Source organism: Macrobrachium rosenbergii, chromosome 44, assembly GCF_040412425.1.
Source record: "Macrobrachium rosenbergii isolate ZJJX-2024 chromosome 44, ASM4041242v1, whole genome shotgun sequence".
NCBI classification, from domain to species: Eukaryota; Metazoa; Arthropoda; class Malacostraca; order Decapoda; family Palaemonidae; genus Macrobrachium; species Macrobrachium rosenbergii.
In genome coordinates this window covers 24,323,167-24,340,503 of record NC_089784.1, presented here as the reverse complement: position 1 = coordinate 24,340,503, position 17,337 = coordinate 24,323,167, and the positions used below count along the sequence as shown (strand labels likewise).

General features: G+C 39.6%; 1 protein-coding gene and 1 long non-coding RNA gene across 9 annotated transcripts in view; one reads left to right on the top strand and one right to left on the bottom strand.

Annotated features, from left to right (window-relative positions):
- Window positions 1–8,829, top strand: part of LOC136829430 (uncharacterized) — a 59,143-nt gene extending 50,314 nt beyond the window's left edge. Inside the window, exon 3 of the long non-coding RNA XR_010850378.1 lies at window positions 7,704–8,829. This is a non-coding gene — a long non-coding RNA (uncharacterized lncRNA). The remainder of the gene's footprint in view (window positions 1–7,703) is intronic.
- retm (real-time) overlaps window positions 1–17,337 on the bottom strand; it is a 262,293-nt gene that overhangs the window by 24,890 nt on the left and 220,066 nt on the right. For all 8 annotated transcript variants that reach the window (XM_067088028.1, XM_067088029.1, XM_067088031.1 and 5 more), the window contains 3 exons: window positions 15,814–15,945; window positions 9,149–9,290; window positions 8,826–8,962 (listed from right to left, as the gene is read on the bottom strand). In XM_067088028.1, coding sequence (XP_066944129.1) covers window positions 8,826–8,962; window positions 9,149–9,290; window positions 15,814–15,945 — 411 coding nt within the window. The remainder of the gene's footprint in view (window positions 1–8,825; window positions 8,963–9,148; window positions 9,291–15,813; window positions 15,946–17,337) is intronic.

Sequence of the window (17,337 nt, the reverse complement as noted above, 5' to 3'; positions counted from 1 at the left end):
TGTGCCAACATGAAATTATAGTCATACAGCTACACCAAAATTGTGGTACAGGTACTAAAATAATTTAAAAAGGCTACCTCTCTATGATAAGTATTAAAAATGAGAGAATGGTTATATGTAGAAAGGTCCTTACTACATTAAAGTTCTAAAAATAGATGTTTCACAGCCAACCCATTACTGTACTGTTAGTTTTCCAATTTTGGCTGTCACAAAATATTCCAACAGAAATTCTCAAAAAAAAAAAAAAAAAAAAAAAAAAAAAGCATAAACTATGGCTGGACTCCTCACAATGAAAACCAGGATGTAGCATCTATAAAGGCACAAAATTATTTTATGCACTGGATTTTTCATCTGGGATTCACCGCAAAATGGCTCTGTTCACAACAGTGATGGAAAATACCTGGCCATTTTTGCAGCCTCTAACAGAATCAGCTACTGGAGGGGAAGAGCATGCTACACCCTTGGAATGACAAAAACTGAAGGGGAAGGGCATGTTGCACCCTTGGAGTGACACACTGAAGGGGAAGGGCATGCTGTGCCCTTGGAATGGACATACTGTAGACTGAAGGGGAAGGGTATCTTGCACTCTTGGAATGACACACTTATGGGAGGGCACAGCATACTTAAGGGAAGGACATGCTGTGCCCTTGGAATGACAGACTCGAGAGCATGCTGCACCCTTGGAACGATACAAACTGACAGGGAAGGGCATGCTGCATCCTTTGGAATGACACACTGAAGGGGAAGGGCATGCTGCACCCTTGGAATGACACAGACCGAGGGGGAAGGGCATGCTGCACCCTTGGAATGACACACTGAAGGTGAAGGGCATAATGTGCCCTTGGAATGACACAGACTGAAGGGGAAGGGCAGGCTGTGCCCTTGGAATGACACAAACTGAAGGGGAAGGGCATGCTGCACACTTGGAATGACACACTGAAGGGGAAGGGCATGCTGCGCCCTTGGATTGACACAGACTGAAGGTGAAGGGCATGCTGCGCCATTGGGATGACACATTGAAGGGAAGGGCATGCTGGCTCCTTGGATTGACACAGACTGAAGGTGAAGGGCATGCTGCACCCTTGGAATGACACACTGAAGGGAAGGGCATGCTGCACCCTTGGAATGACACAGACTGAAGGGGAAGGGCATGCTGCACCCTTGGAATGACACACTGAAGGGAGAGGGCATGCTGCACCCTTAGAATGAAACACTGAAGGGGAAGGGCATGCTGCACCCTTGGAATGACACAGACTGAAGGGAAAGGGCATGCTGCACCCTTGGAATGACAGACTGAAGGGGAAGGACATGCTATGCCCTTGGAATGACACACACTGAAGGGGTAGGGCATGCTGCACCCTTGGAATGACATAGACTGAAGGTGAAGCACATGTTACTCCCTTGTACCTCTCTTAACAAGCTCTCTCTATACATATACAGTATTGATTCTTTCTTTGGGTCTTTGCGGTCAAAGGAGGACCACAGTCTTCTGAACAGAATGCACTTGGGATCTTAATTGTACGATAGGTTCTGGAGTTAGTCCAAATAACCTACTTTCCTTACCTTATGCCATCAGAGTAACAGACTAACAGATTCAGCATGGCCACCCACTGTAGGAAATGACTCCATAAAGCATCTCTTGTTCCCTGACCCACTTTGAAGTTTTGGCTTCTTGGTCACAAAAATTACTAGTCACAGAATTCCTTTATCCCTACTATCAGATACAGCAGCCTTTGAAAGTATGAGATGACTGTGCTCCATCAGAGCTTGGAATGGATATATCACTGACATAAAATTGTTGACTACTTTACCACATTTATATATCACTCTAACATTTATTATAACTTAAAAGCACTCAAGTGTACTTTAGCAAAGCCCTAAAGGGTCCATTCTGCTTTTCAGAGGATCTTACGCTTCAACTGAAATGCATAAGATTCAAACCCTTAAAACTCTGACTTATCTCAAGGTTTTTTCTTTGACTGACTAGGACGCTGAAACTAGTAGGAGGGGGAGTTTCATCTTGGACCCACTGTGGTTACTTCAAATGCTACTCGGACCCACTATGGTTACTTCAAATGCTACTCGGACCCACTATGGTTACTTCAACTGCTACCCCTTGTCACCAGATGCCAGTGGGAGATGCCAGTACAACATAATTTACATCTCACCTAATTTCTTCCTGTTTTTCATACTGGTACATAACTACCAATCTTCCCTGAGAGATCCCAGAACTGACTTATTCATTACTTTTATCATTGGACAGACAACCAAATCCTTGATAAACCACACCACATTAACAGTCTTACAACCTAACTTGGAATGATCCTGATTACTCAAGTATTTTCATGCTGTAGTAACTACAGTGAACCCTCGCTACTTCGCGGTTCGACTATCGCGGATTCACGACTTCGCGGATTTTTTCCATTACGTATGTATATTATAGGAGAAAATATATAGCGGATTTTCCGGAAATTTAAAAAATAGTCGCGATATATGAAGACCCAAATATTTCATTAATTCCAATAATAATTATTAATATCTGCTAGTACCGTTGGTTCATTGCATTATGACATATAATTCAGTACAAAATGAAATTAAACAAAAAGAGAATGTGATCATACGATAATTCATTATAGTACTAGTAAAATTAAACTGAACATGAAACGCTAATCAGATGCAGTCTGACATTGTCATATTTGAATGGTGTAAGGCTGCTGATGGCTACATATGAGGGCCTCAGAACCAGAAGGTTGTAAACGCCACTTTTTAAAAATGAGTAAATTGCCCTCAAAGTCTAGCATTCATTACTCTGCTTCTAAGAAAGATATGGATTTAAACTAAGTTTCATATGAAAGCTCTACTCTTTAGAATTTTTTTGTGAAAATTTGAAAAAAGTTGTAGGGTGCGCTTGCGCGCTACTATTCAAAATGTCCGCCTAACCCCTCACATTTGTTTATATTCTGGTCATAACCAGCACTAAAACCATAGTTAAATGTGTAAAATAATGATAAAGTGTTATTATATTCGTGCTATAAAAACAATGGATGTAATAATGATAATAATTATAATAATAATAAAAATATATAATAATAATAATAATAATAATAATAATAATATTGATGAGCAATCAATATACTGTAGTGTGATGGAAAATAATAATAATAATAATAATAATAATAATAATGATGTTGACGATGATAACCTTCCATCATCATAATGTTTAACCATTAAAACGGCTGGCCTACATTACGTGCAGGCACGTGTTTGTCTGTACACCGAGAAACATATTCTTGGCCTGCATCGTGCAGTAACTTAACACCATTTTCTTTTCATGACGTTTCATTCCTTTTCCTTTTTCTTCCTCTGGGCCGTTGCACGACATGACAGTGATCACTTTCACTACCAGAGGAAGACATAATGGCGCTAAATAAGGGATAATAATAAAAAAAAAAAAACAAATCACAACACTACGGACATTCAATTTCGCCGTGAAAATCACTAGACTGGGAATGTAAACAATAGCGATGTAAACTGCGCGGTGATTGGCCGACACTTACGAGCCCCTTATGCTAGAAAATGCTGATTGGCTTAGAACTGAATACCCGTTTAGTGACGCACGCTCTCATTGGCTCGCTCTGAGCTGCTGCACATGCAACCTTCTGGTTGTAACTGAGCTCTTATGAGGCTGTAAGCTCCGCGCGACATCACGTTTGTTCATTTAGCTAAAATCGATAATTTCTACTGTTCCAGTAGGGATTTCGACCTTACTGAAACGGCTGACTAGCATAGAAATGCCACAAATAGACAAAGGAAACGTTGCCACATCTACTGGCATGCTTAACTCCAAATCGGTGGGGGTGGCGTTTACAACCTTCTGGTTCTGAGGCCCTCATATATACTAATTATAAAATACAAATGTAATGAATGTGCATCTTTTCCATGAATCTTTTGTACTGCATCCAATAATATTGTTTGTTGCAAAAATCACATCTCGAATAAACCTATACTACTACAACAAAAAAAGCATAAAATAGCGTAAAGTATATTTGAATTTGAAAAACTAGCATGTAAGATGGGCTGTGATTGGTTCCATTGGTGATAGATGACGAATCAGCTCCCAAGTTTTGTAATCTCGCCTGTGATTGGTGTTTTGACCGTTTCTCCGACCCGCAGCAGCTTCCCTTGTCTCTGACCCGCAGCATCTTCTCGCGGCCACTTCGTTTCCCGCTCTCTCGGTAGATAGATGCTGTTTACATTACCAGTGCTGTGCGTGACAGTGTGTGTTTGAAGTTGAACTTTTTTTTTTAACTTTGTTTAACCCCTACAATGGCTCCCAAGCGTTCTGCTTCTGCTAAGGCTGGTACTGAGCCTAAACGCCAACGGAAAATGATGACGATTGCTGAGAAGGTGACACTTCTCGATATGTTGAAGGAAGGGAGAAGTTACGCGGCCGTGGCCCGCCATTTTGGAGTGAACGAATCCACCGTTCGCTACATTAAGAAGGATGAGGCGAAGATTAGGAAGACGGCTGCCATCACCTTTAGCAAGTCAGCAAAGCGAGTTGTTACGGCTCGTAATAAAACGATCGTCCATATGGAAGGTGCTTTGTCAATCTGGATTGCTGACTGCCGGAAGAAGAAAATAGCCTTGGATACGAACACCATCCGAACCAAGGCTTTGAGGTTGTATGAGAATTTCGCAGCAAAGGAACCTCAAGATGATGACGACCACGCTGAAGAAGAAGAGGAAGACGACGAAGATGATGTAGATGAACCTCAAGCAGGGACATCCACTGATTCCCAGCCTCAGACACGACGCGTTTTACCGCCAGCAAGGATGATTCGCCAAGTTTCAGAAACGCTTCGGCCTGAAAAGCGTTTCCCTGCATGGCGAGGCTGCTTCCGCTGACACAGTCGCTGCTGAAACTTACGCGAATGAGACGTTCAAGAATATTATCGCTGAAGGTGGATACAAGCCCGAACAAGTCTTTAATATGGACGAGACGGGTTTGTTTTGGAAGAGAATGCCATCGCGAACTTTCCTGTTCAAAGAAGAAGCCAAAGCCTCTGGCTTTAAAGCATTCAAAGATCGTGTTACCCTCGTGATGTGTGGCAATGCTGCGGGATTTTTGCTAAAGCCAGGGCTTATTTATAAGTCGAAAACCCTAGTGCTTTGAAAAATAAAAATAAGAATCTCCTTCCCGTGTATTGGATGCATAATCCAAAAGCATGGATTACTTAAGATGCTGACCTCCAACTGGTTCCACCAGTGTTTTATCCCACAAGTCAGTAAATATCTCTTAGAGAAGGGCTTGCCATTTAAGATCCTTCTCCTGTTGGATAACGCTGGTGGACACGCGACTGATCTTTCACATGAGGGCATTCAGGTTGAGTTCCTGCCACCCAACACAACGTCCTTAATTCAACCGATGGACCAGGGGTTATCAGGCGTTCAAGGCCCTCTACACAAAGAATACCTTCGCGGACCTCGTTGCGTGTGTGGATGCCGCCCAAGAAGATGAGGATGAAACATTCGATTTGAAGGCGTACTGGCGGCAGTACACATTGCCACGTGCCTTCAGAACATCCAGAAGGCACTGCAAGAAATGAAACCTGCTACCGTTAACGCGAGCTGGAGGAAGTTGTGGTCCGAGATTGTTTACAACGACGAGGATTTACGCCTGCCGAGATTCAACACTCTGCAGTACGGAAATCTGTGCAGTTGGCTGCGATAATTGAGGTGACGGGTTTGGCGACATGACGACGGAAGACGTTGACGAGTTGTTGGACTGCCATTCCCAGCCGCTAACTGACGAGACCTCAAGACCTGACAAAATCAGCCAGTGAGGAAGAAAATGAACCACAGGAAGAGACCCAAGAAGTTGTCGAAGAAACAGGCTTAACATTAGAATGGCTTGCCAAGCTCTGCAACCTAGCGAAGGAGCTGAAAGAATTGTCACAAGAATGGGACGAGGATATGGTTCGTTCTCTGCAGTTCTGCAACAAAATCGATGAAGACATGACTCCCTACAGGATGCTCTTCGATCGAAAAAAGAAGCAGCGGCAGCAACTTCCGATCACAATGTTCTTCCAGCCTCGCAAAAAAGAGCCAGTTCCTCCTGCTACTATGCCTTCGGAAGAAATTGAAGAAGTGTCCCAGGAAGAAGTTGAAGAGGTGTCCCAGGAAAAGACACCTCAGTCTGAAGAGACGTAAAATACAATCATTGGCTGCACAGTAGAAGACATCATCAGCTTCATCATCATCATTTCTACTGTGCAGCAAATTCATCGCCATCATCATTTCTACTGTGCAGCAAATTCATCACCATCATCATTCAAGTTTTTCTTCAACTTCTTTCATGGTGGGTACAGTAACAATCTTTATTTCTTTATATACTTTAATATTCTAACATTTTAATATTAGTGCCTGTTTTAGATTAGGGTACTGTACATGCATTAAGTGTTCTGTACATTAAAGGGTGGTTTGTTAACAGTACATACGAGGAGGGCTTTATTGTAACTTCCAACTCTATCGTGGTGAGTAAAATACTGTACAATTGTACAGTGCGCACCATAACAATCTTTCTATTTTTTTATGTTCACTTACTGTTTTATTGCTTATCATTTGTGCCTGTGTACTGTATGTACGTATTGTAGATATCTGTACATTACTGTAAAGGGTGGTTTGTTAACAGTACTATGTAAAGGGAGGGTTTTAAAAGTCTGAATACATGTTAAATAAATACTGTAAATATGGTGTCCCCACTTTGCGGATTTTCAGCTATCGCGGCCAGTTCTGGAACCTATCTACCGCGATAAACGAGGGTTCACTGTACTTCAATTTCTTATAAATATGGATATATTTTCATCATATTAAATGAAGTGCAGGGCTATGAAAGGCATTGTATGTAAGAAACAAAACATATCTAAACTTTCTACATAGCAGTTTTATCTTTTCATTATACATTAAATGTTAATGGAATTTACAGTTTATCTACAAAAATGCTCAAAATGTAAAGGTTCTTCAGTTATTCATAGTAACTAAAGAGAATCTTGCATTAACAAAATATAAATGATCAGACTTTGTTAGATGACAAACAGCTGGTATTAGGCAAACCTAAAAAGTGACAGGAAATCATAGTGAATGGCTGAAAATTACAAGGCAGAAGCTATGGGGATGCTGCAAATATCCTTTAGTACTGTCTGTGGGGAGTAATACAAGGCACACTGTAGTGGCACCCCTGTAAGTGGATATGACTAGAAACTTCACAACAATACACTGATGCAAATGTTCATGAATGGGCATGGTCACGAGATGCTGGGAATCAGTGCTGATTGGGAGTGTGAGTGACAGCGATGAGAGGGTCTACTCTTTACTGTATATGAAGTAAAACATGTGCAGTCAAGTACATAACCAAACTATGAGTCTTATAAACTATTTTTGATCTCCATTGTTGTTGTTGTTTATCTTGTCCACTTAACTTAGTGTTGTGAATGCTGATTAACACTGAGATTTTAGGGTGGTCCCAAAATTCATCTGTGGTAAATTAAACTTACTCATTATGAACATAGGCATATTTTTATTTTATTGCTGGCATATTTTTCATTTATTGCTCTTTGTTAATTTATTTTTCTTGTTAAAAAGATTGATACTGTGTCATTGTAAAGTTGAATACTGGTGTTTTTTTTTATTTATTTTTTCAGAAAATGAAAAATTACAAGAAAAAATGTCAAAATGGCAGGTTTTACTTAGCAGAACATATTGTGATGGATGACATCATCAGTATTTCAAAGAGTTAGGAGTAAGGTGACATCTTTTGACATCATTCCAATCCCAAATATCTTATTTATTTAAAAAAATGAAATTTACATTTTATATTATGTGTTATTTATAATTACAATACAAACAAGAACTCATGAAGTTTGCGTATCCTTCGTGATTACAGTACAGTATATATTTCACAAAATGTACTTCCTTTATTTTGTGTTATCTGTGACTACCACAAATCCTTGTTATTCATATACAATACCTATGTTATTCATGTACAATACCTCATGTATTAGGTTCACTTTGGTAATCTGTCTTGGACAGTGTCAGAAAATATTAGTAACATAGTACAACGTAATTTGTATTTTTTACACACAAGCAGGGTCATGTTTTACCATTTAATTATCTAAAATGGAGTTGTGAAGGTTTATTCAATAAATCGGCTAATGCAAGATTCTCTTCTAATTATATTCTTGATGTAAACTACAGGATGAAAAATTGAAGTTTCCTGTGTTCCTAGGTAACTAAAAATACCTATTTAAAACTTGGGAAGGAAATGTTCCATAGAGTAAATGTAATGGAAACCCTTGCATATCAAACATGAAAGATAATTCACCTTCTCAAAAATATTACCACATTATGCACGATTTTCAGGTTTTTATGGTAGTCCAACATACCTACTAACCAGACAGCCTTAAAAAAAAGAACATTATCAATCAACATACATTTACAGACAGCCAAAACAGATTACAACAAGGATACAAATGTTATGGAAATCACTGTATTGTATTGTACTTACCAAGAGTTTCCAGACAACTTACACTTCTATAGTGGTTGAGTTTCTAAAAGACTGGAGTCAAACAGATTTTAGCACTGCCTTCTTCCAATACTACTGGACTGTTATAAATTACAGTAATTGCTGACAGTTCATTATTATTATTTTCATTAGAGATTACATGGCAAGGTTAGTGTATCCAAACACTGAAGTAGCACTATCTAAAGCAATACCAAATTCTGTTTCCTTTCAGTCATTTTTTATTTCACTGAAGGTCACTAACCTGTATACTTTCACCATCATGACAAACAAGCTGAGGCTCAACTCTGAAGTACTCGTATCCCTCACGCCAAGATTTCTCTATAACTGAGCGGTGTTGATCGTCACTGCCCATGACGGCGTCAATAACACCCATTGCACCTGTAAACAAGGTATTATCCAACTAGTAACAAAGATTATTGCAGAAGAATGTCTATATATCTTAGGTTTCAAACACCATTATACACATAAGTTGTAATTTCTTTCTTGTTTGAGAACCCTTAAATTATGAAATGTGTACAGTTATAATTTATCCAAAAGTACTTCAGAACTAGAGAGTATATTTACCAGTTGGAGACTGTGGCTCAGGACGATGGGTAATGGGGACCTTTGTACGTAAAACTGAGAATAGTACATCACTCTTCATAACATCAAAGTCCCAACAGATGACAGAACCTGGCTCTTCTATGAGGAGAACTACTTCATGCACCTAGCAGTAATAACAGAGCTTAATCAAAGTGAGTAAACTTCAAATCCTAATGATAAGAAGCATAATACTCTATTCTAGACTTCTTACTCATAACAAGGAAGAAATAGAAAGACAAAAGTATCTCAGTTTGTAAACAAATCCTGTGCAAAATACAGGATTTTTTATAGCATTGTCATTGTTTCGTCCTCAAGGAGTTACCTTCCGTGGGGCTGTCAGAGCTGCTTGGTGACCAAACTAATATCAAAAAATTCTCTTTTAGTCAATATCTTGGCCAGGTATTGTGTCATAATGGTAAACATAACACATAATGGAATATGTAATGGACTCAAAAGATAAGACGGCTCTTTCCCTTACCTTACAGCAAATCTGTACCCAGGTTATTTCCTTCGTCAAATCTGCTAGAAGAGGTCGTGATTATGCACATGCACAGTCCGCCATATTGTCGACAAACGGACTGGCAAGAGACCAAGGAAGCCATTACCTTTCGTTGGTCCATTTGTAACAGATTCAATTATCGTCAGCACTCCAAAATTTAACAATTATGAAAACACCTACAGGGGAAAAGTAAAAAAAAGTGTTCCACAGCAGATTGCTCAGTTTGCTTTTTACCAGTGGGTACTGCCCATGCCACCTGCCATGGAAAGTTTGGTTGGTCACCAGATATGTGCAAAATTTGTAGTACGCTCCTGGCAGCAAGTTTTAACGATGAAACAGCTCGTTTTAAGCTGTCTTGATGGGTTCAGTAGGGGTGAGGAAGGAGGAGAGTATATCTTTCTGGCAGAACTCTGGCAGCAGATATTTAACCCTTTTCCAGAACAAGATCTATGTTTGGGCCAAAACCCAGAAACATCAGTCCCCATGCACCTCCCAGGTTAATCCCACTGAGGAAGTGGAGGAATCTTTACGTGACGGTGACATCCCTATTAATGGACATGAAGTGGACATTGCCACTGGAATGGCCCTGCTGAACCTGGAAGGATCAGGGATATACTGTAAATTTCAGCTAATCATGGAAGAAACTTTCCAGAAGGAAATCTATCCCCCATGCAGCTATCAGATGCTGAAGAGGATCTTTCCCCCAAAAGGGATACCAGGATCCACCTAACCCCGACTGAAATGGCTACATTCTTGGAGGGGTATAGTAATTCACCCAGGACTTCTGCCTCTTGGTTAACAGGCAGTTACAGTTCAGTTGTTGAATCTCAGTCAGACTGCGCAAGCTCCCCCCATAAAGGGATGCAGGTACACAGTTCGTGACATTTGATCAATTCCGTAAGGAAATTATGAGTAACTTCAGAGATGTCCTTGCCACAGAACGGCAACATATAAGGACATGATACATGATTTCGAAAAGGAAATTAGGTCAGTCCTGTACATCCCAGGGTGTAAAAATACTTCATCCTGTAGCCAAAAAGAAAGAGTGGATATAAATTCTGCCCAAACAGGGTTTGATGTTAGAATTCCAATTGGAAACAACAAAATGGCCAGCTCGGACTACAAAACTTCAGATCAAAAGATAATGGGGGCTCCAATATTCACCCCTGATGATACTGATAACCCTTGGTGAGATACCTCAATGTGCATTTTCTCTCCCGATGGTAAGTATCTAATTACTGAGAGAAAAACCATGGTTGAAGTTGTACATGTGGAATTTAGAGACAGGGCAGCATTCCCTAATACAGAATGGTGCCTGGTACCACCTTCAGCAGATGTTGAGAAACCACTAAAAGAAAATTTTCTCCTACCTGTGTCTATAGCATTAAAAGCAATAGAAGACACCCTTTACTAGGTCAACAGAAAATGGATCTCTACTGCTATTTTGGATAAGACCCAAACTGTTTGCTAAGCAGCCCCAGCCTTCTGTCCCTTCACTTTTAAAATAATTGACCATGTGAAGACAGATTCTCAGAGTTTTGTAGTGACTACAAAATAACATAAAATGGCAGAATTAAAGACATTTGCCACAGTCACCCCAGTCTTGAATAATTCCAGCAAGGATTGGGCAATGATGCAACTCCCTTTTTAAAGGAAAAAGCTCTCTCTAGATATAGCTACTCAACAGTTTGGGACCCCTATAAGAAGAATCTCAGAAGGGACAGCCTCAGCAGAATTTCATAACCTCTACCACCTTGCTGGAAGTTGCTGCCAAAAGGCTTCCAGAAGATTCCAAAACCATTTTTGCTGTTGTGGCCAAAAGTCTTATGAGAACCCTATGGGAAGCACCTCAAGATTTTCTAGAATGGCCCATAAAAGCGTGAGTGGAAACACTGAGGGCTCCAACAAGTCACTCCCCAATGTGACTTCATTTTTACATTCTAACCCCTTCTGTAAGGACCTGTTTGAGGAGTCTGTTTTGGCTCAACTTAACAAGCAAGCCCACCAACAGAATTGTACAGTGTACGCTCTCCTTGGAAAAGAGGAATTCAGGAAACAAAAAACCCCAAACTTCCCTTTATCCAACCCAAAAAAGGCTCACTGTGACCAAAAATCATATAAGCCTTTAGTCACCCCCAAAGGTTTCCCTCAAAAACAGTTAGGTGGCCAGAAGGGACAATCCCTACAAACGAACAACAACAACAACAGCAAGGACATCCTTTTCACAGAGTCCAAAGACACTCCTACAGGGAAAAAAGGAAAAGCAACACCTGGAATGCCTACCAAGGGCAAAGGCAGAGGAAGAGGTGGATCCCACTAGGAACTGTATGGTCAGGGGTCAGCTTCGACGACACCACAGGCAATGGCAGTCTTCCCCTTGGGGAGACAGCATTATTTTCAATGGGCTGGGGTGGAAGTGGTCTCATCCTCCCCTCCTTTAAAAGGGTTCCTTCAAAAACCAGACCCCTCTCTGGAAGATTATGTGCAGAAGGCCCTGTTAAATAGAGCCATAGAGAAACATGCATACATTCACCATCAAGCACGTCTCTTCGATGTCCCCAAAAAAGGATTCTTCCGAACGAAGAGTAATCCTCAACCTATCAACACTGAACAAGCACATTGTTTGCTAAAAGTTTCAGATGACTGCTCGTGCCTAAGTACATTCAATCATTCCACAAGGGACCTGGACAGCTGCTATAGATCTGAAAGACACATACTGGCACGTCCCAATCACCATTCCTTCCGGCCCCTTCCTAGGGTTCCGGACAGGAAAAGATACATACAGATTCAAAGTCATGCCCTTTGGGCCAAATATTGCTCCAAGAATTTTTACAAAATTAGCAACGGTAGTTGTTCGAGAACTTAGACAAGAAGGAATACAACTCATATCCTACTTGGATGATTGGTTAATCTGGGGGCCCACAAGAAAAGTGTGTTTAAGAAACCTAAGAGCAGTGGTCAACAGACACCAGTCAAAGGTTTTCTAATAAATTGTTAAGAATCCTGCAGACATTTTTAGTGACTGGGGTTGTGTTGGGATACTCTTCATGGCCAGTTGTCTCTCCCCATCAATACCCAAAACAGAATAAGGGAAGACTTCAAAACATTTCTTGCACAGCCCAGAGTTTCCAGACAGCAATTAGAACATATGATGGGCCTGCTGCTGTTCACATCAGTAATAGATCCAATACTCAGATGGCAACTAAAAAATGTGAACAAATTCTGGCTATCGCATGCAAGGAAAATGATGCGAGACCAACCGAATCTAAAGAATAAAAAAGTTGGGGAGATACTTCGGCCTTGGACCCGGAAGGAGTCTGGCGAAACAGGTCACCTTGACTCCTCCGTCTGTACAAGTGACAATACATACAGATGCCCCATTGACAAGTTGGGGAGGGTATTGGGAGAATCATCAGGTGGCAGGGAGGTGGTCAGCTACTCTGAGGAATTGTCATATCAATTTCCTGGAGCTGATGGCTGTCTTTTTGTCTCTCAAAAAACTCAAACCTCCAAAAGAGATACATATTTTGTTGGTTCTAGACAACATGACTGCGATGTCCTGCATCAAGAGGTCGGGATCAGATTCACCTCCTCTCAGTATGGTAATGCTAGCCATCCTTCGGATGGCGTAAGCAAGGAAGTGGCACTTGTCTGCAATTCACCTCACGGTCTCTCAATGTAATAGCAGACCCTCTATCAAGGAAAACGACAGCATCAACGGAGTGGATGCTGAACAACCACTCTTTTCAAACAATAGCCAACATGCTTCCACAACGGGAAGTGGACCTTTTTGCCACATATGAGAATCACAAATTTCCAGTGTATGTGTCTCTGAACTTGGACAATCAAGCAACAGCAAGAGATGCCTTCCTACAAGGCGGGAAAAAATGGAAGACAATATACCTTTTTCCTCCATTGTACCAGATTTCAAAGGTTTTGCGCAAGCTTCTGACCTTCAAAGGAACTGCTTACTTAGTCCCAAATTGGCCAAACAGGGATTGGTTCCTATCATTTCAGCAACGGGTGAAGAGAACAATTCCACTACCGTCTGCTGTTCTATCCCAGATATTAGGAGGGAAAGTTGTCTACGCATCCTCCTTTCTGAGCCAAGACCTTCATGTGTGGATTTTCAATATATTGTCTACTGTGAAAATTACTCACCCAATATTGCTAGGTACCTAGTGCAAAAACTATGGACATCATCTATTCAACATCACCAGTCCATATGGAAGATATGGTTAGATTATATCCATGCTGAGAGCCCAGTTGATATCTGTATGGAAACACTTAAATTTTCTCATATACCATTTTGAAGATGAATGTCATGCTGTTACAACAATAATGGCATATGCGGCACCATTACCAGAACCCTTGCTTTATGGATTCAGTATTGACTCTAGCATAGAAATGTCACTTCCTTTCTCTGGTCTTTTGCACTACTAAGACCCGCTCCTGTAAGGCTTCCAATTACTTGGTCCTTGAATAAGGTGCTTAGACTTCTGTCAGCCCTCAATTCAGCAGATCCAATACAACCACAATTCACATGCTGCAAAAGACTTTCTTCCTGATTGCGTTAGCATCAGGAGCTCATAGTAGTGAACTGGGCTCTCTTAGATGGGGACAATACATCACACAAACAGCAGACCATCAATTATTATTGTCCCCTGGCCCGTCATTCCTGGCCAAGAATGAGAATCCTTTAAGAAGGAAATCTATTTTGTTAAGAAATTTCAATTTAGCAGACAAAACATTATGCCCGGTTCAAGCACTTAAGGTTTACCTAGAAGTCATGGCAAACATCCCAGAAGGTCCGATTTTCTTACACCCTAGCACAAACAAACCACTCTCTCTACAAGGGCTGAGAATAATTTTAGTGTACCTCATTGTAAGGCAAATCGACACTCCTTTCCTAGGTCACATGGTATTAGGAAAGTATGTATGTCATCGGCCTTCTTCAGAAATGTCTCTTTCGAAGAAGTCTCCGAATGTACAGGGTGGTCATCAGAGACAGTATTCTTAAAACATTATTACCATAAGCTCGAACAAATTTGACTACACTATGTATCAGTAGGTGGTATAGTTAGTCCTAACCCCATAGGCGCTACAGCGAGAAGGTGTGACAATACTGCAACCAAATCCTGAATGATTAGATAAGTCACTGTAGAACTATATCCTAAAACATAAGTTCGTGTTTAGTTTCTTGTTCTTTGTTACCAAAACTTAAGGGTATTTGGAATAAAGAATGGGGCTTGAAACTTGTGGCTTGACCTGGAACCAGAAATGTTTTTTCTTTGGGCCATTGGGATTAAAATTTGAGAGCTTAAACCATTTTGTCACCTGTCAATTTCTTATTAAAGCTCCTTGAGGACAAAACAAGCGACTATGCTATCAAAAAACAGGTTTTGATGTAGGAAAAACCTAATTTTGATAGTCGCTGTTGAGTCCTAAAACCCACCACTTCCCTGGCAAAAAAGCATGGCTTCCTTGGTCTCTTGCCAGTCTGCTTGTCGACAATATGGCAGACTGTGCATGTGCGTAATCACTTCCTCTTCTAACATGTCTGACAAAGGAAATAACGTGGGAACAGCTTTGCTGTAAGATAAGGGAAAGAGCCCTCTTATATTTGAGTCCATTACATACTCCATCATATTTTATAGTGTTTATCATTATGACACAATACCTGGCCAAGAGACCGACTAAAAGAGAATTCTTTGATATTAGTTTGGTCACCATGGAGCTTTGACAGACCCATGGAAGGTAACTCCTTGAGGACTCAACAGCGACCACCAAGAATAGGTTTTTCCTACGTCTAAACCTGTTTTTGCTACTTGTGCAAAGATGTCCAGCAAAAACATTTGTGTATTATACTGTATATGATTGTTGCTTCAGGAAGACATGGTGAATAATGAATGAGGAAATTATGATAAAACAATTCATGTATGCACTGGAAAACTTAATGTGCATTTCTCCCTATATTATAACTGATGGCATCTATGTCATCATCCACAACTGGATATTTTGAAGAATGATAACAGAATGCTGCGAGTCTGTACATTTTTAAATAAAGAAATAAATTTCCAAATTCAAAATCCAGTACATTTTTAAATAAAGACAAATTTCCAAATTCAAAATCTAGTTACATACACACCTGCCCACGTCCTAATGAGACAGAATGATACATGGATTGCTCAGAAAGAGGGATGTGTTGCCTTGTCCCATCAATGTCTTCTCCTGGCTGATACATACTCTTGGGTACCAAACCACCTTCATGAACAATACTCTGTAGAATACAAAATTAAAAAATATAAATCATTAAATAAGTAATGCATCATCTGAAAAAGCACCTTCAGAGTACAGTTGGGTGGAAACAATGAAAATTACATCTCTGAAATAGTTACAGTGTAATAATATGATCATTTATCAAAGTACCTTGTAGGTCAAAAAGGACTATAAAGGAACAGAAAAATCAAAGGCACATCACTTTATCAGTAGTCAACATTCAGCAGTTCAATGTACCAGTATTAATGAAAAAGCATACAAGGTCACAACATCAGAGCCAAACTCCTTTGTTATCACTACATTACTACCGCACCATCATAGACTTTGTGTATAATATTATAAGAAATAGATGTGTTATAAGAGAAATATGTTATAAGTCTGGGTTATATTTCCAACATAAACAAAAGATAAAGACAGGAATAAAACTGAGTGGCCATAAGTATTATAAAACAAGAAAATTCTTTCCAAATGAAAGCAGTGCTCACTCCATAAGCAAAAATACTTCATGTCTAAAGTACTGTATTTGTGTATACTGTACTGTATATTAGAGTACTTCACTAATTGAAGGAAACCAAACATACATTTTGGCATTCATGTACACTAGAGAATTGTCAGTGGAATGGACACAAAATTTCTGACTAAGACCTAAAATACATGGTAATACAGCATACTGAAAAAGATATAATAAAGTAAATGTCATGAATTGCAAGTTTCTTTACACATTTTATTTGGACTTTGTTTTTACTGAGTGACAGAGTTCAATCCAAGATGTGCTTTAATTTATTACTGTATTCAGGAATAAATTCTAACCTAATCCAACTAGCAGAGAAAATTCAAAAGACATTATCATATTATATAATCATAGCCAATATATAATGAAATTTACAACTAAATTATCTTTGTGAAATTCTTGATGTGAATTAAAATTAGCTTATATAACACTTCTCCAAATTTACTATTAAATCATAAATCAAATCAATTTCATATGCAAATACAAAGAGATTTCTGTAACATGCCACAATGTGACTAGGGAATAATAAACAAAACAATTGCTGATTTTCAGAAATGTATACACATGGAGAAATGATTCTAATATTTCAAGGAGTCATATTTACATTACAAAAATTATAGGATTCAACATTCAGTCTTGAAGCAATGTCCTATAGACTGTCACAATGTGTTTTCTTAAAAACTTCCAATACTGACTTTTGACTGGTATGATTTACAAAAACATTGCTATAACATCAATACCCATCAACAGAACCCATCATGAAACATGCAAAGGATAACAGTATAGCACACACAAAAATAGTCAAACAACAGCGTGCATTGACACACAAACACACACACACTCCTGTGTCTTGGATAATATATTGTGTAATATATAATTCTT